The sequence below is a fragment of the Cetorhinus maximus genome, chromosome 7 (assembly GCF_964194155.1).
Source record: "Cetorhinus maximus chromosome 7, sCetMax3.hap1.1, whole genome shotgun sequence".
NCBI classification, from domain to species: Eukaryota; Metazoa; Chordata; class Chondrichthyes; order Lamniformes; family Cetorhinidae; genus Cetorhinus; species Cetorhinus maximus.
In genome coordinates this window covers 2,221,734-2,238,904 of record NC_135885.1, presented here as the reverse complement: position 1 = coordinate 2,238,904, position 17,171 = coordinate 2,221,734, and the positions used below count along the sequence as shown (strand labels likewise).

Below are 17,171 nucleotides of genomic sequence, written 5' to 3'. Positions count from 1 at the left end.
CTTCACACCTTTCTGCTTTAAATTGCACCTCCCACATGTCCGCCCATTCCACCAGTCTATGTTATTTGAGTCCATCACTACCCTCCTCACAGTTCGCTTTGCTTCCAAGTTTTGTGAGATCTGCAAATTTTGAAATTGTGCCCTACACAAACATGTCTCATCTAGGATGGAGATTCTAGCACTGACCCCATGGGGAACCCCACTGTATAGCTTTAGCGTCAGTAGAAGCAAATGTAAATGTAAAAATGTAAAACATTTTGTAAAAATCCAACTGGTGTACTTATGCTGTTCAGGGAAGGTAAGAACACCCTTTCCTGATCTCAAAATGTTCCGAAATGTTTTACAGAATGTAAAACACTTTTTGAAGTGTAATCATTGTTGTAATATATGAAGTGTGGGAGTTAAATTGCACACAGTGAGCCCAGAAATAGAAATGAGATAAATGTCTAAGTATAAGCAAAATACTGCGGATGCTGGAAACCTGAAATAAAAACAAAGTCCTGGAAAAACTCATCAGGCCTGGCAGTATCTATGGAGAGAGAAACAATGTTTTGAGTCCGTATGACTCTTTTTCAAAGTTAACTAAGCTGTGTTTTACATGTCAGTCCAGATTGTCCAGAATATTAAGGAAAATGCTTCCCTTGGAGGGCAAATGTGGCCGTGTTTTAAAATCTCATCCGAAAGACAGTGCCCCTGATAGTCCAGCACTCCCTCAGTACTGACCCTCTGACAGTGCAGCACTCCCTCAGTACTGACCCTCTGACAGTGCAGCACTCCCTCAGTACTGACCCTCTGACAGTGCAGCACTCCCTCAGTACTGACCCTCTGACAGTGCAGCACTCCCTCAGTACTGACCCTCTGAGTGCAGCGCTCCCTCAATACTGACCCTCTGACAGTCCAGTGCTCCCTCAGTACTGACCCTCTGACAGTGCAGCATTCCCTCAGTACTGATCCTGACAGTGCAGTGCTCCCTCAGTACTGACCCTCTGACAGTGCAGCACTCCCTCAGTACTGACCCTCTGACAGTGCAGCACTCCCTCAGTGTTGCACTGGGATGCCAGCCTAGATTTTGTGCTGAAGCTCTGGAGAGTGAGGCTTGAGCCACTACTTTCTGACTCCGAGAGAAAGCTACCCAGTGACCCATGGCGACGTTCGCGACAACAAAGAAAAGCCTATCAGAAGATGCATCTTTACGGGCAGTGGAGGAAGAGGAAGTCATTTGACTTCCAAGTCACCAGTGCTAAACAGTCATCTACCACATGGCCCAGGGTCAGTTCAGTCCCTGCTCTGTTTGCACTGCATGGTGCCAGTTCAGTGAGTGCTCTGTTTACACTGCATGGTGTCCGCTTAGTCAGTGCTCTGTTTACACTGCATGGTGTCCGCTCAGTCCCTGCTCTGTTTACACTGCGTGGTGCCAGTTCAGTCAGTGCTCTGTTTACACTGCATGGTGTCCGCTCAGTCCCTGCTCTGTTTACACTGCATGGTGCCAGTTCAGTCCCTGCTCTGTTTACACTGCATGGTGCCAGTTCGGCCAGTGCTCTGTTTACACTGCATGGTGTCCGCTCAGTCCCTGCTCTGTTTACACTGCATGGTGCCAGTTCGGCCAGTGCTCTGTTTACACTGCATGGTGCCAGTTCAGTCCCTGCTCTGTTTACACTGCATGGTGCCTGTTCGGCCAGTGCTCTGTTTACACTGCATGGTGCCAGTTCAGTCTCTGCTCTGTTTACACTGCATGGTGCCAGTTCAGCTACTGCTCTGTTTACACTGCATGCTGTCCGCTCAGTCGCTGCTCTGTTTACACTGCATGGTGCTAGTTCAGTCCTTGCTCTGTTTACACTGCATGGTGCCAGTTCAGTTCTTGCTCTGTTTACACTGCATGGTGCCAGTTCAGTCCCTGCTCTGTTTACACTGCATGGTGCCAGTTCAGCTCCTGCTCTGTTTACACTGCATGGTGCCAGTTCAGTCCCTGCTCTGTTAACACTGCATGGTGCCAGTTCAGTCCCTGCTCTGTTTACACTGCATGCTGTCCGCTCAGTCCCTGCTCTGTTTACACTGCATGGTGCCAGTTCAGTCCCTGCTCTGTTTACACTGCATGGTGCCAGTTCAGCCAGTGCTCTGTTTACACTGCATGGTGCTAGTTCAGCCAGTGCTCTGTTTACACTGCATGGTGCCAGTTCAGCCAGTGCTCTGTTTACACTGCATGGTGCCAGTTCAGTCCCTGCTCTGTTTACAATGCATGGTGCCAGTTCAGTCTCTGCTCTGTTTACACTGCATGGTGCCAGTTCAGTCCCTGCTCTGTTTACACTGCATGGTGCCAGTTCAGTCCCTGCTCTGTTTACACTGCATGGTGCCAGTTCAGCCAGTGCTCTGTTTACACTGCATGCTGCCAGTTCAGTCCCTGCTCTGTTTACACTGCATGGTGCTAGTTCAGCCAGTGCTCTGTTTACACTGCATGGTGCCAGTTCAGTCCCTGCTCTGTTAACACTGCATGCTGCCAGTTCAGTCAGTGCTCTGTTTACACTGCATGGTGCCAGTTCAGTCCCTGCTCTGTTTACACTGCATGGTGTCCGCTCAGTCCCTGCTCTGTTTACACTGCATGGTGTCCGCTCAGTCCCTCCTCTGTTTACACTGCATGGTGCCAGTTCAGTCAGTGCTCTGTTTATACTGCATGGTGTCCGCTCAGTCCCTGCCCTGTTTACACTGCATGGTGCCAGTTCAGTCCCTGCTCTGTTTACACTGCATGGTGCCAGTTCAGCCAGTGCTCTGTTTACACTGCATGGTGCCAGTTCAGCCAGTGCTCTGTTTACACTGCATGATGCCAGTTCAGCCAGTGCTCTGTTTACACTGCATGGTGCCAGTTCAGTACCTGCTCTGTTTACACTGCATGGTGCCAGTTCAGTCCCTGCTCTGTTTACACTGCATGGTGCCAGTTAAGCCCCTGCTCTGTTTACACTGCATGGTGCCAGTTTAGTCCTTGCTCTGTTTACACTGCATGGTGCCAGTTCAGTCCCTGCTCTGTTTACACTGCATGGTGTCCGCTCAGTCCCTGCTCTGTTTACACTGCATGGTGCCAGTTCAGCCAGTGCTCTGTTTACACTGCATGGTGCCAGTTCAGTCCCTGCTCTGTTTACACTGCATGGTGCCAGTTCAGTCCCTGCTCTGTTTACACTGCATGGTGTCCGCTCTGTCCCTCCTCTGTTTACACTGCATGGTGCCAGTTTATTCCCTGCTCTGTTTACACTGCATGGTGCCAGTTTAGTCCCTGCTCTGTTTACACTGCATGGTGCCAGTTTAGTCCCTGCTCTGTTTACACTGCATGGTGCCAGTTTAGTCCCTGCTCTGTTTACACTGCATGGTGCCAGTTTAGTCCCTGCTCTGTTTACACTGCACGGTGCCAGTTCAGTCCCTGCTCTGTTTACACTGCATGGTGCCAGTTCAGTCCCTGCTCTGTTTACACTGCTTGGTGCCAGTTCAGTCCCTGCTCTGTTTACACTGCATGGTGCCAGTTCAGTCCCTGCTCTGTTTACACTGCACGGTGCCTGTTAAGTCAGTGCTCTGTTTACACTGCATGGTGCTAGTTCAGCCAGTGCTCTGTTTACACTGCATGGTGTCCGCTCAGTCTCTGCTCTGTTTACACTGCATGGTGCCAGTTCAGCCAGTGCTCTGTTAACACTGCATGGTGCCAGTTCAGTCCCTGCTCTGTTTACACTGCATGGTGCCAGTTCAGTCCCTGCTCTGTTTACACTGCATGGTGCCAGTTCAGTCCCTGCTCTGTTTACACTGCATGGTGCCAGTTCAGTCCCTGCTCTGTTTACACTGCATGGTGCCAGTTCAGTCCCTGCTCTGTTTACACTGCATGGTGCCAGTTCAGTCCCTGCTCTGTTTACACTGCATGGTGCAATGGACCCAACAGCTGTGGAAAGGCTCTTGTCTCCATGATTGAAGAGACAACTTCTGGATCTGCTGGGTTTGCTTAGGTTTGGGTGACCCAGCTGGTCAGGGCTGTTGGGCCGGATTTTTGCGAATTTGGGGAGGCTCCATGGGCCTTTAAAAATACTCGATTCTGGGATGTTCATCCCCACTCCCAGCGCCCCCCCCGCCAATTTTCCCTAGCATGGGAGAAGGATGCGAGCTGTGTGCCACACCCTGCACACACTAACTGACCAGCTCCATTGCGGGGGGTGGGCTTCCCCTAGCCCCCTGCAACTTTCAAAGAGTCGGGCCAGCTTCTCATGGACACTTCGGAGGCGTCATGACCAATGTCTGTATTCGGGATCCTTTTGAAAGATAACTTCAAAGGCTCTTATCCATGCCGCCCCCCCCATGCCAACCAGAGAAGTTATGTTAATCTTTTGTAGATGCCAAGATACTGGAACTGAGGAATTATACCAATCAGGAAAGATTGAACAGGCCTGGGATTTTCTCTCTGGAAAAAGAGAAGGCTTAGGGCTGACCAGATAGAGACCTATCAAAGTATGAAAGAGTTTGATAGGGTCGACACAGAGAAGATGCTTTTACTTGTTGGGGAGATCAGGATCGAGGACATAAGACACAAGACAATCGCAAATAAGTCCAATTGGGAATTCAGGAGAAACTTTTTTACCCAGTGAGCGTTGAGAATGTGGAACTGACTGCCACAGGCAGTGGTTGAGGTGAATGGTATAGATACATGAGGGAGAAAGGAGTAGAAGGATACGGTGATAGGGTGAGATGGAGAAGAGTTGGGACGAGGCTCATGTGGAACATGAAAGCCAGCAGAGACCAGTGGGGCCGAGTGGCCTGTTTCTGTGCTATAGATTCAATGGAAATCTATGTCAGTCATCCTCAGACCCCCTGCAAGATTCAGCAATGCGAATTGTAGGGTGGCCAGGGTGGGGTGGATCCTGCTTAGTACATGAGGCCAAAGCTCTACCTGAAACTATGGTGGTTCCTTCACACGGTACCGCCCAGTGCCTGCCCGCCGATACCTCCACTTGTTGCCCTGTTACCACCACGGCCCTCCTGCTGTGCCCCCCACTGTGATACCCCCATTAACCCCCACCATTGTACCCCAACCCCTCTTCTCTGCTACAGAGTCCCTGCTTAAACCCCCAAACCTAGAGGACGAATTGAGTCATACGGAGTTTGTCTTGTTACAGTTCCTGAAGTGCTCCGCCCTTTATTCCAGCCTGAGTTTTCCTGCTGTTTTCCTCCGAGACATTCTCAGCTCGGTTTGCAAGGAAAGCTATCATTCCCTCTCACTTCCTTTCAATCTGCAGAAGCAGGCTGATGCTGAACAGCCGCACTGCTTCCCCAGGGTATTCTCACATCATCTTACAAATTATACTGTTCCTATCTTCGCTCATCAGCCTTTAATCTGCACATTAAACAGTAACAATTACACAGTGAATGACCCTTACCCTGAATAAACAGCAGAGACTCTGTGGAGTTACACGGAGAATAGAGCACAACTTGCCAAGGCACTACCCATGAAATGCTAGTGACAGTCAGTGTGTGTGGGACCCGTACCCCAGTGAGAGTCAGTGTGTGTGGGACCCGTACCCAGTGAGAGTCAGTGTGTGTGGGACCCGTACCCCAGTGAGAGTCAGTGTGTGTGGGACCCGTACCCCAGTGAGAGTCAGTGGGTGTGGGACCCGTATCCCAGTGAGAGTCAGTGTGCGTGGGACCCGTACCCCAGTGAGAGTCAGTGTGTGTGGGACCCGTACCCCAGTGAGAGTCAGTGTGTGTGGGACCCGTACCCCAGTGAGAGTCAGTGTGTGTGGAACCCGTACCCCAGTGAGAGTCAGTGTGTGTGGGACCCGTGCCCCAGTGAGAGTCAGTGTGTGTGGGACCCGTATCCCAGTGAGAGTCAGTGTGTGTGGAACCTGTACCCCAGTGAGAATCAGTGTGTGTGGGACCCGTACTCCAGTGAGAGTCAGTGTGTGTGGGACCCGTACCCCAGTGAGAGTCAGTGTGTGTGGGACCCGTACCCCATTGAGAGTCAGTGGGTGTGGGACCCGTACCCCAGTGAGAGTCAGTGTGTGTGGGACCCGTATCCTAGTGAGAATCACTGCGTGTGGGACCCGTACCCCAGTGAGAGTCAGTGTGTGTGGGACCCGTACTCCAGTGAGAGTCAGTGTGTGTGGGACCCGTACCCCAGTGAGAGTCAGTGTGTGTGGGACCCGTACCCCAGTGAGAGTCAGTGTGTGTGGGACCCATATCCCAGTGAGAATCACTGTGTGTGGGACCCGTACCCCAGTGAGAGTCAGTGTGTGTGGGACCCGTACCCCAGTGAGAGTCAGTGTGTGTGGGACCCGTACCCCAGTGAGAGTCAGTGTGTGTGGAACCCGTACTCCAGTGAGAGTCAGTGTGTGTGGAACCCGTACCCCAGTGAGAGTCAGTGTGTGTGGAACCTGTACCCCAGTGAGAGTCAGTGTGTGTGGGACCTGTACCCCAGTGAAGGGGAGGAGGGAGCGGCGATATGAGGCACTTTGTAGTTTTAATTGATCTTTGCTTCATTGTTCAGTGTGGGGCGCACTCTATGTGTGGAGTCCAAAACCAGGGCCATCAGTATAAGATGATCACTAATAAACCCAACTGGAAATTTAGGAGAAAGTTCTTTACCCAGAGAGCGGTGAGAAAGTGGAATTTGCTCTCACAGAATGTCATTGACATGAATAGAATGGATGCATTTAAGGGGAAGCTAGATAAACACTTGAAAGAGGAGAGCACAGAAGCATATGCTGATAGGCTGAGAGGAGTGTAAACACTCGGCTGGAGTGGTTTGGGCTAAATAGCCTGTTTCTGTGATGTAAAAAAGAACTGTTGTAGTAGAAAATGAGCTTCAAAGATCTGCCTTTCCCCCACCGCCCGATTCATCTATTCAGAAATTCCTGACAAGAAACATATGATTTATTCTGCATGCCCTTCACTGTAAGTGTGTCAGTGAATTGGAAGATTCAGGAGTGAAATTACAGTGTGTAACACTTCAAGGCACACCCTAAATAGCATGAAATCAAATCTCTTTCAGGTAGGACGCAAGTAGGGCTTTTACAGATATATATGTTTAGAAAAGACATTATGTTCAGGAAATGCTCTCGCACAATGGGGAATTATTTATTGAATCCAGGTTCTATCTGCATTAGGAGGAGGCTCTCCGCTGATTCGAGTAGTGTGTGGAATGCCTGCGGTCCCGGGGTCGTTGATTGGTACCAGAGCTGAGAAGAAAGGGAAGGTGGGATAATTGCTGCTGTAATCTCAGGAGGAAATGGTTACGGAGGGAGAGAGCAGACTGGAGAAGAGAGGAGTGTGTGTGTGTGTAGCCCCAGCTTTGACTGAGGAATGCTGTGTGTGCTGATTAATCCAGCTGCCTGCCTCACCATTCAGATTGTCTGGCTGCGATGGTGATGTTTGCTGCTCCTGATCATTCGCCTTGGCTGCTGTTGCAGATCGCTCTCTTTATTTCTTTGCCGAATGTCTTACAGCACCAAAGGGTGCATTGTGTGGAGTGGGCCGTGAGCTGGCCTGCTTCCTGTCAGGGTGACATTAGATTACTGTGCAAGTAATCTGATCTTCATTCAAGCAACACCTCAGCTGTGCCTGGGGCCTATACTGACACTGAGACTTAAGTGTTTACAGCACACATCGCGAGGGTGGGGAAGTGTGTGTGTGTGTGCGCATGTGTGCTTGCTGTGTGTATGGGTGACTGCCATGTGTGTCTGTGTGTGTGTGTGTCTGTGCGTGAGTGTGTATGTCTGTGGGTGAGTGCATGTATGATATATACCTACGTGTGTGTCTGAGTGTATCTGTGTATGTCAGTGTGCATGTCAGTATTTACAGGGAGTTCACAGGGAATATGTGTGTCAGTATTTACAGGGAGTTCACAGGGAATATGTGTGTCAGTATTTACAGGGAGTTCCCAGGGAGTGTGTCAGTATTTACAGGGGGTCCTCGGACAGTGAGTGAGTATTTACAGGGGGTCCCCAGGCAGTGAGTGAGTATTTACAGGGGGTCCCCAGGCAGTGAGTATTTACAGGGGCTCCCCAGGCAGTGAGTGAGTATTTACAGGGGCTCCCCAGGCAGTGAGTGAATATTTACAGGGGGTCCCCAGGCAGTGAGTGAGTATTTACAGGGGGTCCCTGGGCAGTGAGTGAGTATTTACAGGGGGTCCCCGGGCAGTGAGTGAGTATTTACAGGGGGTCCCCGGGGAGTGTGTCAGTATTTACAGGGGGTCCCCGGGGAGTGTGTCAGTATTTACAGGGGTCCCCGGGCAGTGAGTCAGTATTTACAGGGGGTCCCCGGGGAGTGAGTGAGTATTTACAGGGGTCCCCGGGCAGTGAGTGAGTATTTACAGGGGGTCCCCGGACGGTGAGTGAGTATTTACAGGGGGTCCCCGGGCAGTGAGTGAGTATTTACAGGGGGTCCCCGGGCAGTGAGTGAGTATTTACAGGGGGTCCTCGGGCAGTGAGTCAGTATTTACAAGGGGTCCCCGGGCAGTGAGTGAGTATTTACAGGGGGTCCCCGGGCAGTGAGTGAGTATTTACAGGGGGTCCTCGGGCAGTGAGTCAGTATTTACAAGGGGTCCCCGGGCAGTGAGTCAGTATTTACAGGGGGTCCCTGGGCAGTGAGTGAGTATTTACAGGGGGTCCCCGGGCAGTGAGTCAGTATTTGCAGGGGATTAATTGCTTCACCTATACTGGGTACAAAACAATCAATTGAAATGTCAGTTTCCTGATCAGTCTTTGGATCAATGTGTTAATGTCAGTTGATTTGAACATATATCCATTGGAGGGATGTAATCGTAGGGCAGTTCCATGAGCTCTGCGGAATTTGTATGACCACAGAATGTCTGACTGCTTGTGAATTAAAGGTTTCGTTTCTGTTTTTTACAGTAAATCACTCTGACTGAGGCACCATGGAGGAGAAACGCCTCCAGACAGGATGATACTGGCTGCTAGGAGAAAACTGACTAGATAGTGTGAACACACACCGCCCCAGAAAGAGTTATAACCCCCTGTGCATTGCCCAGCCTAACCCCTTATCCTCCCCCACCCCCTACCCACCCACCCTCTTCCACCCTTCACACCCATCCCACCCCTACCCCTCCCTCAGCATCCAACCTCCAGAGTGTCGGGAAAGGATGAGCTGGCTTAGTAAGCTGAACCCCCGAGGAGCCGGCAACAGGGCAAGTCGGGCTGCAGGCCCCCAGTCCCCAGTCACCGCCGACCCCGAAACCTGCTTCATGGTGTTTAAAAATCACTGGACACAGGTAAGAGCAGCACAAGGGCCATGCTAGACGTGGCATAGTTCACTTGGACTGCCAGTTGCTGTGACAACCTAACACTATTACATGCATATTGTCATCTGGAGCTATGGACAGTGATGGTAGAGGCTCCAACTTTCTTTCCATCACATGGAAACATAGGAAATAGGAGCAAGAGTAGGTCATTCGGCCCTTTGAGACTGCACATTTATCTTAGATTGTGTTGGCGTGCATCGGGTTGGTGTCATGTGTCCTGGGTGGATTTGGTTGGTCTGTGAGGAAGCAGTTAGATTGGGTTTGTGCAGTTGTAACACTTTGGTGTGTATGGGTTCTTTAATTAGGCACTAGATACCTAGGTTGCCATTGAGTTTGCACCTCTCCAGCCTGTAAATCTATTCCTCCTTGAATTTTTCCTAATCACTGGCCCCCTTTACAGTTGAACAAATTTTTTAAAATCAGGAATGGTGCTGATCTTTCTGACTTGAAATTTGTTCCAAAGACACGCCTGTGAAGTGGGATTCTATAGCAGAGAGACTTCCTGTGACTCAGTACTCATTGAGTAATCCCAGATAGCAGAGCCCAACCACAGCTCATTTGGATAATGAGAATTGCACGCTGATGCAAGTCTGATATCTGCATGGACATATTTAGTGAAGGATAATGCGCAGGGTGGGGACTTTGTATACCCCTTAACCTCCACGGCTGCCGTCCTCGATGAGCAGTGTCACCTTATTGCACTTGTACAATCTTGAGTCAGTGGGTCGCACTCGAACTGGATATACTTGACTCCACTTTAAAAAAAACTTTTGGGCCTTCACTGCAAAAAGCTGCCAGTGCACCTGCTGCAGGTACAGGAAACTATTCAGGGCCACAGTGTACCTGCTGCAGGTACAGGAAACTATTCAGGGCCACAGTGTACCTACTGCAGGTACCGGAAACTATTCAGGGCCACAGTGTACCTGCTGCAGGTACAGGAAACTATTCAGGGCCACAGTGTACCTGCTGCAGGTACAGGAAACTATTCAGGGCCACAGTGTACCTGCTGCAGGTACAGGAAACTATTCAGGGCCACAGTGTACCTGCTGCAGGTACAGGAAACTATTCAGGGCCACAGTGTACCTGCTGCAGTACAGGAAACTATTCAGGGCCACAGTGTACCTGCTGCAGGTACAGGAAACTATTCAGGGTCACAGTGTACCTGCTGCAGGTACAGGAAACTATTCAGGGCCACAGTGTACCTGCTGCAGGTACAGGAAACTATTCAGTGCCACAGTGTACCTGCTGCAGGTACAGGAAACTATTCAGGGTCACAGTGTACCTGCTGCAGGTACAGGAAACTATTCAGGGCCACAGTGTACCTGCTGCAGGTACAGGAAACTATTCAGTGCCACAGTGTACCTGCTGCAGGTACAGGAAACTATTCAGGGTCACAGTGTACCTGCTGCAGGTACAGGAAACTATTCAGGGTCACAGTGTACCTGCTGCAGGTACAGGAAACTATTCAGGGCCACAGTGTACCTACTGCAGGTACAGGAAACTATTCAGTGCCACAGTGTACCTGCTGCAGGTACAGGAAACTATTCAGGGCCACAGTGTACCTGCTGCAGTACAGGAAACTATTCAGGGCCACAGTGTACCTGCTGCAGTACAGGAAACTATTCAGGGTCACAGTGTACCTGCTGCAGGTACAGGAAACTATTCAGGGCCACAGTGTACCTGCTGCAGGTACAGGAAACTATTCAGTGCCACAGTGTACCTGCTGCAGGTACAGGAAACTATTCAGTGCCACAGTGTACCTGCTGCAGGTACAGGAAACTATTCAGTGCCACAGTGTACCTGCTGCAGGTACAGGAAACTATTCAGGGCCACAGTGTACCTGCTGCAGGTACAGGAAACTATTCAGGGCCACAGTGTACCTACTGCAGGTACAGGAAACTATTCAGTGCCACAGTGTACCTACTGCAGGTACAGGAAACTATTCAGTGCCACAGTGTGCCTGCTGCAGGTACAGGAAACTATTCAGGGCCACAGTTTACCTACTGCAGTACAGGAAACTATTCAGTGCCACAGTGTACCTACTGCAGGTACAGGAAACTATTCAGTGCCACAGTGTACCTGCTGCAGTACAGGAAACTATTCAGTGCCACAATGTACCTGCTGCAGGTACAGGAAACTATTCAGGGCCACAGTGTACCTGCTGCAGTACAGGAAACTATTCAGGATCACAGTGTACCTGCTGCAGGTACAGGAAACTATTCAGTGCCACAGTGTACCTGCTGCAGGTACAGGAAACTATTCAGGGCCACAGTGTACCTGCTGCAGGTACAGGAAACTATTCAGGGCCACAGTGTACCTGCTGCAGGTACAGGAAACTATTCAGTGCCACAGTGTACCTGCTGCAGGTACAGGAAACTATTCAGTGCCACAGTGTACCTACTGCAGGTACAGGAAACTATTCAGGGCCACGGTGTACCTACTGCAGGTACAGGAAACTATTCAGTGCCACAGTGTACCTGCTGCAGGTACAGGAAACTATTCAGCGCCACAGTGTACCTGCTGCAGGTACAGGAAACTATTCAGGGCCACAGTGTACCTGCTGCAGGTACAGGAAACTATTCAGGGCCACAGTGTACCTACTGCAGGTACAGGAAACTATTCAGTGCCACAGTGTACCTACTGCAGGTACAGGAAACTATTCAGGGTCACAGTGTACCTGCTGCAGTACAGGAAACTATTCAGGGCCACAGTGTACCTGCTGCAGTACAGGAAACTATTCAGGGCCACAGTGTACCTGCTGCAGTACAGGAAACTATTCAGGGCCACAGTGTACCTGCTGCAGGTACAGGAAACTATTCAGTGCCACAGTGTACCTGCTGCAGTACAGGAAACTATTCAGGGTCACAGTGTACCTGCTGCAGTACAGGAAACTATTCAGGGCCACAGTGTACCTGCTGCAGGTACAGGAAACTATTCACGGCCACAGTGTACCTGCTGCAGTACAGGAAACTATTCAGGGCCACAGTGTACCTGCTGCAGGTACAGGAAACTATTCAGGGCCACAGTGTACCTGCTGCAGTACAGGAAACTATTCAGGGCCACAGTGTACCTGCTGCAGTACAGGAAACTATTCAGGGCCACAGTGTACCTGCTGCAGGTACAGGAAACTATTCAGTGCCACAGTGTACCTGCTGCAGGTACAGGAAACTATTCAGTGCCACAGTGTACCTGCTGCAGGTACAGGAAACTATTCAGTGCCACAGTGTACCTGCTGCAGGTACAGGAAACTATTCAGTGCCACAGTGTACCTGCTGCAGGTACAGGAAACTATTCAGGGCCACAGTGTACCTACTGCAGTACAGGAAACTATTCAGGGCCACAGTGTACCTGCTGCAGTATAGGAAACTATTCAGGGCCACAGTGTACCTGCTGCAGTACAGGAAACTATTCAGGGCCACAGTGTACCTGCTGCAGTACAGGAAACTATTCAGGGCCACAGTGTACCTGCTGCAGTACAGGAAACTATTCAGTGCCACAGTGTACCTGCTGCAGTACAGGAAAGTATTCAGTGCCACAGTGTACCTGCTGCAGTACAGGAAACTATTCAGGGCCACAGTGTACCTGCTGCAGGTACAGGAAAATATTCAGTGCCACAGTGTACCTGCTGCAGTACAGGAAACTATTCAGTGCCACAGTGTACCTGCTGCAGTACAGGAAACTATTCAGTGCCACAGTGTACCTGCTGCAGTACAGGAAACTATTCAGGGCCACAGTGTACCTGCTGCAGTACAGGAAACTATTCAGGGCCACAGTGTACCTGCTGCAGTACAGGAAACTATTCAGGGCCACAGTGTACCTGCTGCAGTACAGGAAACTATTCAGTGCCACAGTGTACCTGCTGCAGTACAGGAAACTCTTCAGGGCCACAGTGTACCTGCTGCAGTACAGGAAACTATTCAGGGTCACAGTGTACCTGCTGCAGTACAGGAAACTATTCAGTGCCACAGTGTACCTGCTGCAGTACAGGAAACTATTCAGGGCCACAGTGTACCTGCTGCAGGTACAGGAAACTATTCAGTGCCACAGTGTACCTACTGCAGTACAGGAAACTATTCAGTGCCACAGTGTACCTGCTGCAGTACAGGAAACTATTCAGTGCCACAGTGTACCTGCTGCAGGTACAGGAAACTATTCAGGGCCACAGTGTACCTGCTACAGTACAGGAAACTATTCAGTGCCACAGTGTACCTGCTGCAGGTACAGGAAACTATTCAGGGCCACAGTGTACCTACTGCAGTACAGGAAACTATTCAGGGCCACAGTCTACCTACTGCAGTACAGGAAACTATTCAGTGCCACAGTGTACCTGCTGCAGTACAGGAAACTATTCAGGGCCACAGTGTACCTGCTGCAGTACAGGAAACTATTCAGTGCCACAGTGTACCTGCTGCAGTACAGGAAACTATTCAGTGCCACAGTGTACCTGCTGCAGTACAGGAAACTATTCAGTGCCACAGTGTACCTGCTGCAGGTACAGGAAACTATTCAGTGCCACAGTGTACCTGCTGCAGGTACAGGAAACTATTCAGTGCCACAGTGTACCTGCTGCAGGTACAGGAAACTATTCAGTGCCACAGTGTACCTGCTGCAGGTACAGGAAACTATTCAGGGCCACAGTGTACCTGCTGCAGGTACAGGAAACTATTCAGGGCCACAGTGTACCTACTGCAGCTACAGGAAACTATTCAGTGCCACAGTGTACCTACTGCAGGTTCAGGAAACTATTCAGTGCCACAGTGTACCTGCTGCAGGTACAGGAAACTATTCAGGGCCACAGTGTACCTACTGCAGTACAGGAAACTATTCAGTGCCACAGTGTACCTACTGCAGGTACAGGAAACTATTCAGTGCCACAGTGTACCTGCTGCAGGTACAGGAAACTATTCAGGGCCACAGTGTACCTGCTGCAGTACAGGAAACTATTCAGGATCACAGTGTACCTGCTGCAGGTACAGGAAACTATTCAGGGCCACAGTGTACCTACTGCAGTACAGGAAACTATTCAGGGCCACAGTGTACCTACTGCAGTACAGGAAACTATTCAGTGCCACAGTGTACCTGCTGCAGTACAGGAAACTATTCAGTGCCACAGTGTACCTGCTGCAGTACAGGAAACTATTCAGTGCCACAGTGTACCTGCTGCAGTACAGGAAACTATTCAGTGCCACAGTGTACCTGCTGCAGGTACAGGAAACTATTCAGTGCCACAGTGTACCTGCTGCAGGTACAGGAAACTATTCAGGGCCACAGTGTACCTACTGCAGCTACAGGAAACTATTCAGTGCCACAGTGTACCTACTGCAGGTTCAGGAAACTATTCAGTGCCACAGTGTACCTGCTGCAGGTACAGGAAACTATTCAGGGCCACAGTGTACCTACTGCAGTACAGGAAACTATTCAGTGCCACAGTGTACCTACTGCAGGTACAGGAAACTATTCAGTGCCACAGTGTACCTGCTGCAGGTACAGGAAACTATTCAGGGCCACAGTGTACCTGCTGCAGTACAGGAAACTATTCAGGATCACAGTGTACCTGCTGCAGGTACAGGAAACTATTCAGTGCCACAGTGTACCTGCTGCAGGTACAGGAAACTATTCAGGGCCACAGTGTGCCTGCTGCAGGTACAGGAAACTATTCAGGGCCACAGTGTACCTGCTGCAGGTACAGGAAACTATTCAGTGCCACAGTGTACCTGTTGCAGGTACAGGAAACTATTCAGTGCCACAGTGTACCTGCTGCAGGTACAGGAAACTATTCAGGGCCACAGTGTACCTACTGCAGGTACAGGAAACTATTCAGTGCCACAGTGTACCTGCTGCAGGTACAGGAAACTATTCAGCGCCACAGTGTACCTGCTGCAGGTACAGGAAACTATTCAGGGCCACAGTGTACCTGCTGCAGTACAGGAAACTATTCAGGGCCACAGTGTACCTGCTGCAGTACAGGAAACTATTCAGTGCCACAGTGTACCTGCTGCAGTACAGGAAACTATTCAGGGCCACAGTGTACCTGCTGCAGTACAGGAAACTATTCAGGGTCACAGTGTACCTGCTGCAGTACAGGAAACTATTCAGTGCCACAGTGTACCTGCTGCAGTACAGGAAACTATTCAGTGCCACAGTGTACCTGCTGCAGGTACAGGAAACTATTCAGTGCCACAGTGTACCTACTGCAGTACAGGAAACTATTCAGTGCCACAGTGTACCTGCTGCAGTACAGGAAACTATTCAGTGCCACAGTGTACCTGCTGCAGGTACAGGAAACTATTCAGGGCCACAGTGTACCTGCTGCAGTACAGGAAACTATTCAGTGCCACAGTGTACCTGCTGCAGTACAGGAAACTATTCAGGGCCACAGTGTACCTACTGCAGTACAGGAAACTATTCAGGGCCACAGTGTACCTACTGCAGTACAGGAAACTATTCAGTGCCACAGTGTACCTGCTGCAGTACAGGAAACTATTCAGGGCCACAGTGTACCTGCTGCAGTACAGGAAACTATTCAGTGCCACAGTGTACCTGCTGCAGTACAGGAAACTATTCAGTGCCACAGTGTACCTGCTGCAGTACAGGAAACTATTCAGTGCCACAGTGTACCTGCTGCAGGTACAGGAAACTGTTCAGGGTCACAGTGTACCTACTGCAGTACAGGAAACTATTCAGTGCCACAGTGTACCTACTGCAGTACAGGAAACTATTCAGGGCCACAGTGTACCTGCTGCAGGTACAGGAAACTATTCAGGGTCACAGTGTACCTACTGCAGTACAGGAAACTATTCAGTGCCACAGTGTACCTACTGCAGTACAGGAAACTATTCAGGGCCACAGTGTACCTACTGCAGGTACAGGAAACTATTCAGGGCCACAGTGTACCTGCTGCAGTACAGGAAACTATTCAGTGCCACAGTGTACCTACTGCCGTACAGGAAACTATTCAGGGCCACAGTGTACCTACTGCAGTACAGGAAACTATTCAGTGCCACAGTCTACCTACTGCCGTACAGGAAACTATTCAGGGCCACAGTGTACCTACTGCAGTACAGGAAACTATTCAGGGCCACAGTGTACCTACTGCAGTACAGGAAACTATTCAGTGCCACAGTGTACCTACTGCAGTACAGGAAACTATTCAGGGCCACAGTGTACCTGCTGCAGTACAGGAAACTATTCAGGGCCACAGTGTACCTGCTGCAGGTACAGGAAACTATTCAGTGCCACAGTGTACCTGCTGCAGTACAGGAAACTATTCAGTGCCACAGTGTACCTACTGCAGGTACAGGAAACTATTCAGGGCCACAGTGTACCTGCTGCAGTACAGGAAACTATTCAGTGCCACAGTGTACCTGCTGCAGTACAGGAAACTATTCAGTGCCACAGTGTACCTTCTGCAGGTACAGGAAACTATTCAGGGCCACAGTGTACCTACTGCAGTACAGGAAACTATTCAGGGCCACAGTGTACCTGCTGCAGTACAGGAAACTATTCAGTGCCACAGTGTACCTGCTGCAGTACCGGAAACTATTCAGGGCCACAGTGTACCTACTGCAGTACAGGAAACTATTCAGGGCCACAGTGTACCTTCTGCCGGTACAGGAAACTATTCAGGGCCACAGTGTACCTACTGCAGTACAGGATACTATTCAGGGCCACAGTGTACCTACTGCAGTACAGGAAACTATTCAGTGCCACAGTGTACCTGCTGCAGTACAGGAAACTATTCAGTGCCACAGTGTACCTTCTGCAGGTACAGGAAACTATTCAGGGCCACAGTGTACCTGCTGCAGTATAGGAAACTATCAGTGCCTCAGTGTACCTACTGCAGTACAGGAAACTATTCAGGGCCACAGTGTACCTGCTGCAGTACAGGAAACTA

General features: G+C 50.2%; 1 protein-coding gene across 11 annotated transcripts in view; it reads left to right on the top strand.

Annotated features, from left to right (window-relative positions):
- fhip1b (FHF complex subunit HOOK interacting protein 1B) overlaps positions 1-17,171 on the top strand; it is a 118,716-nt gene that overhangs the window by 46,256 nt on the left and 55,289 nt on the right. For 9 of the 11 annotated variants that reach the window (XM_078544930.1, XM_078544927.1, XM_078544925.1 and 6 more), the window contains exon 2: positions 8,871-9,247. In XM_078544930.1, the coding sequence (XP_078401056.1) occupies positions 9,119-9,247 (129 nt within the window). In that variant the 5' untranslated portion in view covers positions 8,871-9,118. Of the gene's footprint in view, positions 1-6,735; positions 7,010-7,191; positions 7,214-8,870; positions 9,248-17,171 lie in introns of those variants that run through there. The other 2 variants (XM_078544926.1, XM_078544933.1) reach the window with 2 other exon arrangements.